The sequence below is a fragment of the Prionailurus viverrinus genome, chromosome B4, assembly GCF_022837055.1.
Source record: "Prionailurus viverrinus isolate Anna chromosome B4, UM_Priviv_1.0, whole genome shotgun sequence".
NCBI classification, from domain to species: domain Eukaryota; kingdom Metazoa; phylum Chordata; class Mammalia; order Carnivora; family Felidae; genus Prionailurus; species Prionailurus viverrinus.
This window is the reverse complement of record NC_062567.1, coordinates 105,659,584-105,676,140: the sequence shown is the minus strand read 5'-3', so window position 1 is coordinate 105,676,140 and position 16,557 is coordinate 105,659,584. Positions and strand designations below refer to the sequence as shown.

The window sequence follows — 16,557 nt, the reverse complement described above, 5'->3', positions numbered from 1 at the left end:
CATTTTGCCCATCCCTTCTATCCCCTTTTTTCTGGCAACCATCAGCTTGTTGTCTGTATTTATAGGTCTGATTCTGCCTTTACACGTGGTTTATTTATGAGCTCTTGATTTTGTTCAGTTGGTCTATGTATCTGTTTTTATGCCAGTTCCATAGTGTTTTGATCACTATAGCTTTGTAACATAATTTGAAATCAGGAAGTGTGATGCCTTCAGCTTTGTTCTTTCTTAGGATTTCTTTGGGTATTGCAGGGAAGGGGGTGGTTTTCTGTGATTTTTTTTTATTTCTATGAAAACCAGCATTGGAAAAAAATGAAAGACATGCCCCCCAGACTGCCACTGTAAGTGAATGTGAGCTTCAACATCTCAGATTCGCTGTTGCTTCATGTAAGACCAGGGACCTCTTGTAGATACCTGAGCTCAAACTCATCCTTCAGAAATGTAATCTCTAATTTAGGACTTCAAAATCTGTAGAAACTATGTCTAAACCCTATTGTTATAACATAAAGAGTCCTTTGGTTGCTAATTTATTCAGTCATGAAACCAGTCCTTGCTGATACTTAGCAGGTTTAGTGCTCAACCTTGGGAATTCAATGATGAATAAGGAAGACAAAATCCTTGTCCTCACAGAGCCTTACACATTCTAGTAGGAGTGATATACTACAAATAAGTAAATAAATGACTATGTAATTCCAAGTTATGTTATGTGTTGTACTGATGTCCACCAGTCAAAGACCACTGGAAATACACTCACATGAAGTTAGGTTTATTGATACTAGAGATCTCATTCTTTGGGAAATCATGTGGCCTCTCAATAAGAGGGTTTAAGACTTAGGCTTGTGCTGAGTGCTTTGGGGAATATTCCAGAAGTATAGTTTTCTCTTGTTTGGGTGTTATCAAAAAGCAAGGGCAATTCTGCTTAGGTATTATAATAGTTTTCATCCAGGAAGTGGAAGAACAGAGCAAAATTAATGCAATAGTTGCTAAAGAAGCAACGATCACTCAAATTATGTGGTAAAGGAAGATGTTTGATCATTTTTGTGGTTTATAGTGCTCTTGTTTTTGTTTTGCTCTGACATGATTTCCTCAGAGTAGGCTTGTTGATTGTCTTTTGCCATCACAGAGTGACCCAGTCTAAAGTTTTAGTTCAGTGAAATTGTTAGTGTTTAACAGGAGAAACCTGAGGCCAGGTCCCAGGTGATGGCTGTCATTGACTTTATTTTTTCTTTTTCAAATATTCAAAAAAAATAGAGCAAGTGGAGATATTGACTCATGAATGAAGGTTATTTAAGACAGGATATACATAAGTGCAGAGATCTGATTGCTGTGAAGAAATAAACCATGAGAAGGCCCGGAAACGACCGTAACAATTAAAATAATGGTTGAGATGTTGTATCAACGAGGTTAAAAAATACAGTGCCCTAAGTAAGTTAGAATGCATTTCTCTGTCAAGTAACAGTATGGCTGGCCCCGGATGGTGAGGCAGCTTTTCCACACAAAGTTGTTTAAGGATTAAGCTCTATCAATCAATGCCATCCTCAAGAAAATGATATTCATTTGTGAGGCTAAAATCAATTCATATTCAAGACATAAAACATTAGGAAAAAAGTTTAGGGAATGAAGTTTCTGTTTAAGTTATAAAAGACCCACCAGTTGAACACACCTTTTTTCCACTCAATATCCCATTGGCTTCAACTTAACCATCCCTACCTACATGTAGTCTCTAGCTGGGTGTTTTCAAAGGCTCATATGGGATAGAAGATCAGGATGTTGAGGGTTTCAAGACAGTGATTTTAGTTTTGGCTCACAAAATCTAAGCCAAGTAAATTGCAAAGTAAGGCCATAAGCAAAAGGTATTAAGAGTGAAGGAAGTTGAAATAATGGATTTTTCAGAGTGACAGTGTTAGGTTATACGAACTGGAGTGAAAAGATGATGTGTAGAGTGTAGAATGCTTATAATTGAGATTTTGGAGAGGTTGAAGGTATTGGTAGTAAAAGTTCTATGGCATGACCATAAAGTGATTGATGGTGAACAGGATAGAATTTTTTAATTTTTTTTTTTTTTAATTTGAGAGAGAGAGAGAGAAAGAGAGAGAGAAAGCAGGGAAGGAGCAAAGGGAGAGAGAAAGAATCTTAAGTAGGCTTGAAGCCCATCGTGGAGCCCAGTGTGGGGCTCAAACTCAAGGCTATGAGATCATGATCTGAGCCAAAATCAAGAGTCCAACACTTAACCAATTGAGCTACCTAGGCACCTCTGGATAAAATGTTTATTACTGAAAGTATAGATGTCAGGAGCTAAGAAGGGAGATTATTGGATGGCTCTTATGCATGTATGTGGAAATCCTCAAGGATATTGGATGAAGCGAGTAATTAAGACATCAGTAGTTGCTGAAAACAGAGGATTCACATGAAATTGTGTTATGCTCTGTAGTTTTTGAAAGAGAAAGAAAAAAAATGATATGAAAGTGGCCAGAAGAACTGCTAAATATAGGGTGTTATAAATATATTCCAAGCTCCATTCTAAGCATTTTATGTGTATGAGACCATTTTGTCCCCCTCCAAACCCAATTATTATTCATATTTTATAGTTGAAGAAACAGAGGTTAAAGTTGTCCAAGGTTATTAGTGAATAGTGGGGCTGAATCTGACATCCTGACTCAAGAGTATGCACTCTTTTTTTTTTAATATTTATTTATTTTTGAGAGAGAGAGAACTCGCACCAGGGAAGGACAGAGAGAGAGGGAGACAGAGGATCTAAAGAAGGCTCTGTGCTGAAAGCAGGGAGCCAGATTTGGGGCTTGAACCTCACAAACTGAACAGTGAGATCATGACCAGAACCAAAGTCAGATGCTTAACACACTGAGCCACCCAGGCTCCCCCAGAGTAGTACTCTTAATTACTGGGAAGTAAATTTTATCTTAGGATCAGTGTCTTTGGTACTTTATAATGTTGAAGCTGATAAGATGGTGAAAGATGGTTGGCTAGCAGTCATTAGAAGTCATGGTTTTACCAGAAAAACTCAGAGACTCGAGCTGTTGCTGTATCCTACTGAGTGAGGGTTTAGCCTAGGCAATCTTATCAAAGGTACATGAAGTTCTGAAGCCTCCTTCATTCCACAACTTAAATCCTGATATTTTTCCTCTTGGATGACTATGAACTAGGTTGCAGCCCTGTGAGGAGAGGACTTTCAAGACACTTACAAGAGTGAGAACCTAAAAACCCACAGCTATTGGCAGAATGCATAGACCGTGAGGGCATATGAGTCCGTAAGTATGGTCTTAAAGGAAATTTATGAGGAATTATTTCAAGTATTCCTTCTGGCTCAAACACGTTTTCTACTTGGAAAAAAACAATAGTCACACAAATTCCTCAATGAATTGAAAACTAAAGTTATCATTTACTGTATCAAAGTGTGTGTGGGGGAAGTCAGTAAAGGTAACTCTTCTAATGGAAGTGCATTTTCAGAGAAACGTGGTTCTGATGGATCACTGCTTTTTACTAGCCATTAAGTTTAGTTAACAGAAAGACAAATTCAGCTGAAGATCATTCATTAAGATAGGCATAATTGACAATAGTTCATTATCATCCTTTTAAGATGATCCTATTTTATCACTATTACCTTCCCCATATCTGAGAGAGTTATGTGAGTCTTGAAAAGAACATGTAGTTCTCTCAATTAAATATATATATAATATATAATATATATATATATATATATATATAATAACAAATAATAAAAGAAGTACTATTACTTTGTTTTGTGTTTATGCTGTATAGGTTAGATTTTGCCATAGGACTCCATTATAATCCTTCATAATTTGGTTTAAAATGTTGAACATTTTGGGGCAACTGGGTGGCTCAGTCAGTTAAGCGACCAACTTCGGCTCAGGTCATGATCTGACGGTGCGTGAGTTTGAGCCCCACGTCGGGCTCTGTGCTGTCAGTCCAGAGCCTGGAGCCTGCTTCAGGTTCTGTGTCTCCCTCTCTCTCTACCCCTCCCCCGCTCACACTCTGTCTCTATCAAAATAATGAATAAATGTTAATTTTTTTAAATGTCCAACATTTTGACTGTTTAAACAAACCACTAAGTGCTTTGCAAAATTACAACACATTCTTTATGTGACTTAATTAATATCTACTCCAATTATACACAACACATTATCATGCTCAAGATCTAGATTTATTCTAAAACATTTAGTCCAATTTATATTAATGCAGAAAAATCACATCCAATAAACCACGATTGTAAGAAGAGACACAATAGTTGTGTACTGTCACATTACCACACAAGTATAACTTGATATTTAAGTGAAGGATTATAAATCACAATCACATATAAATAAAATATTTATCGTCTCAGTAGTAGTAAGAACCTCTTTTGAGTATGTAGGGTCTTCTAGGTTTATTCTCATATAGCTGACGTTTCAGAATGTAAGGGATTTTTCTCTTTATAACTTCTTCCTTTTCATTTTTGTCATTTCCAGCATCAAGAACATCCTCCTGAATTAACTGCAAGAGAGGCAGAATATGAATCAAACTTACATGTGGCATGTCTTTCAGGGTATTTTGCTATATTTCATCTCATTTGCTATTCAGACAGTAAGACATACATGGATAAGATATATGAGGTTTAAGACAATTAAATGTTTTGTCCAAGGACAGATGACTGTCGACTGAGACGGGATGAGAACGTGGTTTTTCTGATTCTCTGTTCAAGGCCATACACTGATACCTCCAACTGAAGCAACATAACTAGTACATCTTCGAGTATGTTTCAGCCTTTAATTTATGATAGAGAGACTAAAATGTTATGAAAATATATCATAAATCACAACACACATAGAGTTTTGAATTCAGTAAGTCATGTTTGGCCTTAAAAGGCAATAGGATTTTATATTTCTTGAAGTTAATTACTGACTTGTCTTGAAAACCATTCCAAAGATCCATTTCTCAGTCTCAGAGAGAGGATTGTTTGCTCTGCTTAGCTTAGTTGTTGTAGAAATTAACACATGTGAAACAGTAAAGGTCTCTTTAGATTGTGGTGCCTAATAATTAGAAGCAAATTCAGATTCAGTAACGTTAGGGAGTTCATCTCCATGTAGAATCTTACCAAATCTCTTTAAATATGCCACATTCTAACATTAGTTCTGAATACTTCTTTCTGATATAGTTGCGATTCACAAATTTCAGCTAGCAGAAAATATTTACAACTTTTCCCAGAATTTTGCACATAATTTATGTGAAATTTTAAAAAATGTTCAAGATAAAAATTTTATTTGTACTTGTGATTATCCTCTAAACTTTAGGGTCAGTATAAGAAAAACTAACAGGAGGTTAAGTTTTTAATTTTAATGCATATGAACTGAATCCTATCACCAAGTACTTTATTTCAACCCACAGCTATTCAGTTTCAGAGAAGGAAAACAAACTACTGTTAGACAACCTAATTTCTTAATTGCATGTTTGTCTGTGAACATAATCTATAATTTGTAGTATGTTCTGAATGATATTATAGTTTTTGTTTTAAATCACTCAATAACATTTAAAATAGCAAAAGTTCTAATCTTATGAGCACCTGATTTGTGTGTATAATAGTTTATTGAGTTGTTGTTTTTAATCCCTGGATAAATAGCACACAACTGACATTTCCCTATGTTAAAATTAGCATTTTTCAAGTTTTATTGACTTAAAGAATATTTTGAAGACTAAGTTATTTAGCTGGAATTAGAATTAAGAGATGAGTAGTAAAATTAAACCTAGCTTTTTTGGTCTTTCATCTAGAAAACATCTTTTTTCTGCAAGTTAGAATAAACACTAGAAGTTCTGTCTTGCATTTCTTCTTTTCCACAAGGTATTTTTGTGATAGTTGTATATAAGGACTGTTATATTAGCAGCAAAGACACCCTCAGAGTCCCAATGTTGGTGTTAACCCAAAATATAAAAGATGAAGCAAGTCTCTCTTAGAGATTAATATGAGAGAAATGTTTCCTTGTTGGGAAATTTATTTATTTACTTACCTATTTAAATGTTTATTCAAGAGAGAGAGCGAGGATAAAAGAGGCAGAGAGAGAGAATCTCAAGCAGGCTCTGAGTTATCAGCACAGAGCCCAATATGGGGCTCAAACTCAGAACTCACAAAACATGAACCAAAATCAAGAGTCGGAGGCTCAAGCACCTGAGCCACCCAGGTGCCTCCCCACCTTTGTTGGGAATTTTTTTTTCTTTAAAGCATTTTCATTTCTGTGGCACCTGGGTGGCTCAGTTGGTTGGACGTCCAACTTTGACTCACATCTGATCTCACCCTTCATGAGTTTGAATCCGGCGTAGGGCTCTGTCCTGACAGCTCAGAGCCTGGAGCCCCCTTAAAGATTCTGTCTCCCTCTCTCTCTGACCCTCCCCCACTCACTCTGTGTCTCTCTCTCTCAAAAATAAATAAACATTTAAAAATAAATAAAAAAATAAAGCATTTCATTTCTCTTTCCCTCCTTCAAAGTAACACATATTCTAAAACCAAAGGCAATAAATCACTAGTATGGCCTTAAATACAACTGACTCATCCACTACTTAAGTGTAGTTGTGTATAATGGATTTGGCTGTCTTGGCTGTTAGTGGACCTAATTTAGAGGCTAAAGATGCCTGAAATCCATGTATTCAACTGAAATAGGAATATATACATACATGGATTTTTTTCCAGTTTTATCTGCTTAATATATTCAAATACAAATCGAAACTTTGTGTTTTATGTTTTGTGTTTGTTTATAGATAATACACATGACCTCGTGTTTCTAAGAACACATTTTGAGTCCTTAAATTTTGTAGGCACACCACCGCCACAAATTGCCTGAGTATGCCATTCGTTTAAGCACAATAAAAGCATGTGGATCAAATCTGCCTTAGGATATAACTCCCCCCCTTTTAAGACTGAAGTAATAATATTTTGCCAAACTCCAAATATTTGAAGGACACTTTGAAGATCTGAAGGAATGTTAACCTCAACACATGGTTTATTCTTCTTTAATATTTGTAAGTCTTCCTGTTATGATAATGATCGCAGTGAAAAAAAAAATCAGTACAAATGAGAGCTAACTAGTATAACGATAATTATATTCATATTTTGTTTTTGCTTTACCTCCCAGTGTTGAAAGGCCCTGCTGTGGCAGATTTTTTGGAGCTGGTATATTGTCAACATCGCTTCCAAGCTAAAGCCGTCTAAGGCAGTGGGAAATTTCCTTCTTGTAATAAGCTCATCTTCTTGAAGCTCCCCTGTTTCCTCAGCTTGGCTGTTCAGGTTATTTACAAAACTGCAAACATTTAGAAGGGTCATTTTCCAAGAAGAAACACCTGCTTTATTGGTCTGAAATATAGAAAAAAAACAGGTACTTAAAATTTTAAAAAGTAGGTAATTAAATCTTGTGTCATATGGATAGGAAATGAATTTCCATTGTGCGAAGCCATTACATTTTAGGACCTCATTGTTACTCCAGTCTAATAAACACACTGTTATTAGTTTAGTAACTTTATATCGCAGAATTGATTAGTGCCAATTCCTCATACATTCTATTTTTTAAAATGTAATACAGTTATACACAGGCACACATACATAAGCAAAGCAAAAATTTTGAAATAATAGTGAGTGTAAATGTATAAATATATAGGTATGCATCACAGATAAAATTTTAAAAATACCAAATTTACCAGAGTTTAGTGTCTAATGGAGCATGGACTATGATGATATTAATAGATTTGCACAATTACAATAATGTAGGATCACTAATCTATTCCATACATTGATAATTCTCATAAACAGCAACACAGCCGATCAATTTATTTATTTGCAAATAATAATATTTTCTAGAATTACTATTTTTTTTTCTAATAAGATAGGGTCTGAAACCACTATTTTCATCAATAATTTTCCTGTGTGCCAATAGTAATAAACGAGGAAACATAAGGACTTAGGAGAAACTAAATGTGAAATAAGAAAAAATAACAAAAATTTCAAAGGGCATAGAAGAAGGAAAGCATACATTTTTCTTAAAGAAAGACACACACACACACGTACGTGAATGACCACACAACCACGATGGGAAGATTCAATAACAATACTATCATATATCAATTCTCTCTGAATGATTCCCCAACTGTAATGCAATTGCAAATCAAAGTTCCAATTTGGAAAATATGGGAAGACTGGAATTTGGCGGTGGGGATTTGGCAAAGTAATTATAATGTTAATTTGGAAGTATGAATGTGTGAGCATAAGCAAGAAGATTTGGAAAAATAAAAATGTAATGAGGAGGAACTTACTCTACCAGTTATTGAAATTTATTTTAAAGACTCAGTAATCAAAGGAGAGAATTAATAAAACAAGAGTAAATATTAAACCCAACAGAAGAGAGGCGCCTGGGTGGCGCAGTGGGTTAAGCCTCCGACTTCAGCCAGGTCACGATCTCACGGTCCGTGAGTTCGAGCCCCGCGTCAGGCTCTGGGCGGATGGCTCGGAGCCTGGAGCCTGTTTCCGATTCTGTGTCTCCCTCTCTCTCTGCCCCTTCCCCGTTCATGCTCTGTCTCTCTCTGTCCCAAAAATAAATAAATGTTGAAACCCAACAGAAGAAAATATAATATCCCCAAAATTAGTCCAAGTACAAATGAGTTTATAGCATACAGCAAAGTTTGCATTTGAAATCCTTGGGACAGTAGGCTATCAGGAAACCTGGACTTACATCTACTTATAACTTTATTGACATATAGTAGTCTAACAATATGCAGATGGGTTAAATATGAGTAAAAATAAAATAACGTGTAAATTATACAGAATTTACTCTGTAAACCTAGATTATTAAGCAAATATCCAAACCATGATCCACAAAGAAAAGGATGACTTTAAACACATAAATGTGTAAAACATCTCTGGAAAATTAACAGCCTGAACTAACACCAGAAGCAAGCTATATGGTAAAAGCTGCCACAAATATTAATATCCTTAACACAGGTAGAGCTCTTCAAAAAGAAACTGTTGAATCCACAAATTTTAAAAATAATAAAAATAAAAATTTTAAACCTTGGATAAATGATATAAGTAAACAAGTCACAGATCACTCATCAAAGAAGAAATATGTGGAAAGAATTTGGCCATCATCAGCTCAGAAGACTTTCAAAGGCTAAGTACATTTGTTGGTGTAGTTATAGGGACATGGAGAAACAGACACTTCCTTTTCTAAATATTTGTTGATCTGGGTGTAGATTGTTATAACTTTTTGAAGGATGTACTGCATTAAAATTGAAAATGTGCACACCCTTTGATTAAGCTTTTATCCTAAGAACATGCAAATATATGAGTATAAAGATATTTACTTACAAATATTATTATGATATATAATAATGTAATATACAATAGTTTTAACCAGTTTGGAAATACTTTCAACTATGCTCCTTGAATACGATTTTCCAGCCATTGCTTAAACTTTTCTGCTATGGGAAACTTAGAGACAACATGCTCCATTCCATTATCTGGAAGCAATGCCTTATATCATACCAGTTAATGGAATACCTTAATTTTACATTTTCTTCTTCTTTTTATTTTTTAAATGTTTATTTATTTTTGAGAGAGACAGAGTGAGCACAGGGGAGGGGCAGACAGACAGGGAGACACAGAATCTGTAGCAGGCTCCAGGCTCTGAGCTGACAGAGAGAAACCATGAGATCATGACCTGAGCCGGAGTCCCATGCTTAACTGAGCCCCTAATGGAGGGCTTTCTAAAGTGTACTTCTTAGAACACTAGTTCTGCACTCACTGTTTTTAAAAGAGTTCCACTGTCAAGTAAATTGGAAAACTTGAATTTAAAGGAAATGTAAAGAAAGATTCCTTGAACGTAGGTATCCTCAGAGCCTTTTACTTGCAAATATTCATTGTAACTTTCTAATGGAGTCAATACAGTGTCGAGAGTTTCCCAAACTAATTTGACCACAGAAAGTTTTATTCATAAAGTCCAGTCAGGACTAATGTTATCTGATTCTTTTCTTTCTTTCTTTCTTTCTTTCTTTCTTTCTTTCTTTCTTTCTTCTTTCTTTATTTCTTTCTGAGGAAACTGAATTAATCATCTCATTTCTTTCTGCTAGTTAAAATAGTCACTACATGACTCAATAATACGATTATTTAAAGTCACATTAAAAGCACAGCTGAGAAAGTATGACTGACTGAAGAATGTGTAAGTAGATAGACATCATGTATTTGAGAACATTTTGTGTAAGGTCTCAACCATTTCGTTCAGAAAAATGGTAAAGACTCTCTTTCCTAGAATCAGGCTCTTCTAAGTCCACTTCTTGACTAGGTCCCAACCTCAGGCTCAGTCCTTAATCCACTTAGCCCAGTTTTAGCAAGAATCTTGCTGAGCCTGTTTACTGTAAATGCCTCACCCATGGTATCTGATCACCCTAGATATCTGATCAAATATCAGATACTTGATGAAATTTCTGGCCCTAATATCACAATCTTGTGTCTTCTAGCAAGACCCCTTCTAGCTTTAATGTTTCGTCTTATTCCATCCACTGACCCCCACTCTGCTTCTTGGCTATAAAGGCACACTTGCCATTGTTGTATTTGGAGTTGAGCCCAGTCTCTGCAAAACTCCCATTTCAGTAATTCCTCTTGAATAAAGTCTTCCCTATTATGTTTAGCTAGTGTCATGAATAATTTTTCTTTAACAATAAACATTCTACTTATTAAATTATTTTATACAAATGTTTATAATAGACCTAAGCCTATAGATAAGAAATGTAGAATATCATCTCTTCTTTTCAAGATAAGGAAAATGAGAATATTTGTGGTTCTTACTTACCATTACTTGATTTTAACTTTTTAATACTAAATAAGATTCTGGTCAAATTTTTGTTACCTTAATTAAACAGGAGCTAATCCATAAGACGCAGATTTATCCCCTGTAAAACACTGAACTCAGATAAGTCCAGCAAATTGTGAATTCAAGCATTTCACAGAATTGAAAATAATTAAAGTAATCTCTGGTGAAGCTCTGAAGTTTTATAGTTGAATACAAAATGTGACGGTTAATAATGGATCCTAGATTCCCACTGTTAGTTCAAAAATATTTATTAAACTCCTACTGTATACAAGGCATTAAATTTGATCATAGAAAATTACAACATTATAGCAGCTTTTTGAGATCCTGAAGAAAACATCCTGTACCAGGTTCTCTTTCTGAATAGAACAATAGGAAAGTACTAGCACTGGTAATAAAGAGAACCGTATTGTGAGAAAAAAAAAATATCTTCCACTTTTCAAGCTTTGGACTCTCTCTCAACCTTCTGTTGCTTAAGCAAATTTTCACATTAATATTTTAATGTCTAAATAGCTTTACTTCACAAGTGAAATTCTTCACATACTTTATTTTTAAAATGGAAAGAAGAAACCTGAAGCTTTCTGAAGCTGTTCATAATGGAGTTAGTTCCACCAATATCAATTATTATTCTCTTAAATTTTTAAGTGTAGTAGTTTAGTTAAAATGCTCATAAGTTTGGGGTTTCATTTGCATAGAACGCTACACACACCAAAAATCAATTGAGTCAAGGAGAAAGAAATGATAGTAGTTCTGTAAAACATAAGGAATGAGCTTTTTGTTCCCATCCTAACAGCAAAATTGAAATAATTATGCTTCTTGGTGCTTTCTCATTATAGACTGTATTTTGCTTATTTCAATTGAAAGGAGGCAATGGGATTCAAAATCATTCCATGATCTGTTTAGAGACATATTCCAAGATTAAATACAAGAGAAAAAATTTATTATGCCTGTATTTTTATGTATTTATTTTTTAATTATTATCATTATTATTTTTATTTTTGAAGGAGAGAGAGAGACAGAGCATGAGCAGGGGAGGAGCAGAGAGAGAGGGAGACACAGAACTCAAGGCGGGCTCGGCTCGAACTCACAAACAGCGAGATCATGACCTGAGCCGAAGTAGGATGCTCAACCGACTGAGCCACCCAGGCGTCCCATTTATGTATTTCTTTTTAAAAGAAAAACTAACCCACTCCATAAATTGGGATTGTTTTCCCCTTGCAACTCTAGGGAAGGAATCACAACTCTACTTTCACATTTTCACAAGGTAGCTAGAACTCTTGAAACTAAACAAGCTTTCGGGGATTATTTAGGACTTTGATGTGTCTGTGTAAATTTAGAATTACGGAGGTAACATCTTTACTGTGAAATTAAGTCGTTTCCTAACCTTCCCCATTTTTAAACATAGACGATTGACTTCACTTGTCTTCCTATTTTTGGGGTGATATCATTGTCACCATTGCTCTTCTGACTGAGTATTCAACAAAGGATCCATTGTCTTAAGGTTATTATTTGGTTATTGAGGTTTAATGACTAAACTAAATCTGATCATTCCTGATATGAAAGCTACCAAATTAAGAAAATATTTGGTGTCAGTCCATTCAGCTTTTGTAGATCTGGGCAATGGTGAAAATATATGCACTTAAATTTTCCCCAAATGTCTTTTAAGGATCATAGCTGACAATGTATCTTCGTTAGATTTCAGATAACAATACCCCCATGCTCCCAAATACTATTTCCCCTTATACCCACATAATTCTACAAATATAATAGGGATTGTTGTACCTGGAATGTGCTCACTCAGTTAAGGAAGAGAAATCTGAAGTACAAGACCTGAGTTGGGGTATTGCTTCAGAAATTAGACAGAACGTCTGAACACTTACTTTTTTACCATAACATCTGTCGAATCCTCTGCCTTAATATCCTAGGGCTATAACAGTGATTGAACCAGGGGTCTGCCTCAATTCAAAATTTATTTTTCTTTGAGAAACATCTTTTGGTTGAGAACCCGGTTGTCTATTTTTTGCCTTTAGATACCCACTAATTGACTCACTCTGGGGAAATCAGCACTGCGTGGTAGCATGGTAATCATGTATATTGTAATTGTGTTTTATTCCTAAGTACAGATTGGGATCTAGGCACCTTGTTTTCAAGACCCCAAGAGAGGAATAAAAGGGTCCGATATACAAAGTCTCAGTTGGTTCAATAACAGCAATGAGCAGGTGTAGATGACACTTCTGTTATAGGGAGAAAGTAAATCTAGGCACGGATTTGATGTAAATGTGAGATCATAAACTCCAACCCTTAAAAATAAGGAAGCAAAGGCAAGCGATGTTAACTAACCCCCTTATTTAAGATCAGATGGTTCATAAGTCACAGTTGCAGGATCAGATCTCCAAGCTTCTGTCTGCCAGTCTATTGATCTTTAGGCTCTACCACATTTCTTTCATGAATTGTCATGAACTTTCATTTTTAATTTAGAACTCCATTTTACTCTTGCCAATATAACAAAAAAGGCTAAAATGTCACTTAGTTTTCATGTATATACTTAACTTGAGGCATACCCTTTGCCATACACGATGTGATAGGAATGGAAACAGGATTCCTTTAAATACATTTTCATCTCCACATAAACAATATGTGACAACTTAATTAAAGTTGCAATATACTGATTGATAGTCACTATAATTTCTGTCCCTGTCACATCAACACCCTTAACTCTTTTGAACTCTAGGAAAATTTTCTGAAAAAGTAAATGCCTCTCTATGAACGTTTTAGTCTTGATGGGAAGTTATTAACTATAGGAAAAGGACACCATGTTTATAATGAAAGCTTACAGGTTTTTCAATCCTTGGTTAAAGAAAAAAAAAAGTTACCTTTGATGTATGCATATTGGTCAATAAATCTGCTTCTAATGCTTTCATTTCCTCTTCTGAATCTGAGTAAAATGAAAACCACATGTTTACTATATAATCATAGATAATTATATTGTAACCTACAGACTTTAGATTAATCTCAAAAAACTAGTCTTAGAGGCTTATTGTTTTCCTATGTATTTATTATCTTTAAAATAATATTCAAAAAATAATTATGTTTTTTTCTGGGCTAACCGGTAGCTAGAATAATAGAAGCACTTATAAGAAGATAAACACTTGATTATATGCCAAGAGAATTATTGATGTATTGAAGTTGTTTAATCACTGAATCTCAGTATTTTAAAAAAAAGCTGATTATATCATATAATAGAGATTTCATCAAAATGCTGGTTAATTTTTGCCAGCAATAGTTTACATATATAGACTATATGCATATTGATATTTTAAACACACTATAATGAAAAGGTGTGTGCAACAGACTTTTTCAAGACAAACCAAAAGGAATTGTTTACTGATGATTTTAGAATAAGAAAGGTACTGAGATTTAGTCAACATGAGATGCTGTTTTACAAAACATACTTTGAAAGATATGTTTTTCTACTTTAAATAAGAATTCAGAAATATGTAGTTAGCTATTTAATCACAGGCTATTAAGCAAATTGGTTAAGCAAAAGTGGAGCTGTCCTTCAGTACATGTGTAGTTGTGCTGAAAATGGACTTCTGACGTTTTTTAGGATATCCATTCCAGTTTCCACTGATGAATATATTGCAGAGAGGAAAACTTTAGAGAGTACTATATATAAGCAATAGAAATAAAGTTATAGAACACCATAGCAAGATGACTTAATTCATACTCGCTGATCTGTCATAAAACAAAGCAGGGGTTACAATGACTATCTTCCTTGCACTACACACTTTTATTAAAAAGAAGTGTCACACTTAGAGGAACCACTTCTTACATTGCATCTAGGAATTAAATTACACCAGAGATCTTTTTCTCCTCTTTGTTCAAAGCCAAATCTGTTTTTCAAAGGAATGACAAATCCCTTTAGCCATTTATGAGAAATGTACATCAAATTCCCTACAAATTTTGGCTTATTGCATCAAGAAGTTCTAAGACTGAGTGAACACAGTGTTTAATCAATAACCCAGTTTTTCTCATACACTCTCACTATACCTTTAACCTCCTGTAATAACTAAAATCATAATTGTAGAAAATTTGCTATTTGTATCATGGAAATTTTTGCAAAGTCAGTTCAAGATCTTTTCTAGTGATCAAAAGAAATTAAAGACTTTTCGAAATAACATTTATATCTTCTGCTAGATGTAATTTCATAATTAAATAAAATCAGCAGGAGTTTGAATTAAACATTTCATGTCATATTTATAAAATATGAAAGTATAAAACAGGTTAAATGATTTTACTGCATTTATTCCCTATGCTTTTTTTTCCACTTTGGTGTGATCATTCAATTATTTTTCAAACATTAATTGGAACATATTGCAACATTTCATGTTATTGTTTTAAATTTAAATCTTATTTTCAAGGTAAATTATTGATAGATATTGAATAGTACATGGTCTCTCAATTATCACATGCAAAACAATCTATAGGTAAATAATTTTTATTAATGTAAACATGCCAATTTTCCAATTGCATTTTATATCAACTTAAACAGCATGCAGAAAATTAAATTAATAAGATGCTTATTTGTCACATAGACTATATAAAGTGTATTTTCAAAAAGTACTTAGAATATTTATATGTTTTTTAGAAATAATTTTCTATAAATAACGGTTCATTCATTTACTCATTAAACATCAGTTTTCACTTTGTTTGTATCTTAACATATACACACCATTCAGAAAATAATTTTGGGGAGGGAGAAGCCACTGCTTCCTAAGAGATGACTGAGGATGAGAAAAAAGCATTTTGAATGGAATGGATTCTAACTATGGTTTTGCACTTTGACAGGCACTGCCTCTGTACTTCTCATCAGATAGTGACCAGCCTAATTTAAGTTCTACATATTTTTTTTTCCCTACTCTGGTGGTCACATTCCAAAGGGAGAGCATGAAGGGTTTCATTGAAATCTTTTTATTACCTTGCAGATTTAAAAAGAGAAATGAAATCTTTCAGTTTTTGTAATCATAAAGACAGAGAATGAATATATTCAGTTTCTATCACTAAAAAGCAAATACAGAATAAAGAAGAAGCTCTTCTTCCCGGCTGCATTAACATAAGTAGCAGCACAGTGTAAAAAAAAAAAGAAAAAAGAAATCACTTCAGGGAATTGTGAAATGCAGCTGCGCTTACCTGAGCACAGACTCCAGGAGCTGAGAGCCAGAAGTATCATGCATACCAGCTGGATTTTCATTGCTGCCATCATCTTGAGCATTCTAGCAAGCCAAGTCCATAAACGTCACAAATGCTCTGAAAGGGGCTTTCTCTAGCTCTTCCTTTGCCTTCAGCTGACTTTGAAAGTGAACTATGAGAGATGCTTTGGCCATTCCCTATATATACATGTAGAAGGATGATGTCATGATAGTACAGGGATTATCTTTTCAGGATGTGCCCTCCTTCGTCTCTACCCCTCCTCTCCTCTCTCCACTTCCTCCTCCCCTTTTCCTTTGTCCCCCCACTCTCCTCCCCCACTTCTGAACTTCAAATGGAAGTGACATCTTCCCTAATTACTCCGGATTTCTGACACACAGGAGTCATTCTAAAGCAATTCCATATAGAGCATACTGGAAAAAACTTACAGGATCTCTTTTGCCCCATTTCCTCCCATTCCTGACTCCAAGAAGTTGTTATCTTGATTTTGTGAAGC

The 16,557-nt window shown here is 34.6% G+C and overlaps 1 protein-coding gene across 1 annotated transcript; it reads right to left on the bottom strand.

Moving 5' to 3' along the window:
• Positions 1-4,208: 4,208 nt before the first annotated feature.
• NTS (neurotensin) lies at positions 4,209-16,297 on the bottom strand. Its single transcript, XM_047867978.1, has 4 exons — positions 16,044-16,297; positions 13,727-13,788; positions 7,127-7,351; positions 4,209-4,506 (listed from the first exon to the last, which is right to left on the bottom strand). Exons 1-4 carry the CDS (start codon positions 16,123-16,125, stop codon positions 4,354-4,356), a joined length of 522 nt encoding a protein of 173 aa, XP_047723934.1. The 5' UTR covers positions 16,126-16,297; the 3' UTR covers positions 4,209-4,353.
• Positions 16,298-16,557: the final 260 nt, after the last annotated feature.

Excerpts from the sequence above, each read along its gene's own strand:
- NTS (XM_047867978.1), bottom strand. The coding sequence starts at position 16,125 with ATGCTCAAGATGATGGCAGCAATGAAAATCCAGCTGGTATGCATGATA. Across the intron at positions 7,352-13,726 it reads CCAATATGCATACATCAAAG|ACCAATAAAGCAGGTGTTTC; the intron begins GTAACTTTTTTT and ends TCTATATTTCAG. Across the intron at positions 4,507-7,126 it reads GGGCCTTTCAACACTGGGAG|TTAATTCAGGAGGATGTTCT; the intron begins GTAAAGCAAAAA and ends CCTCTCTTGCAG.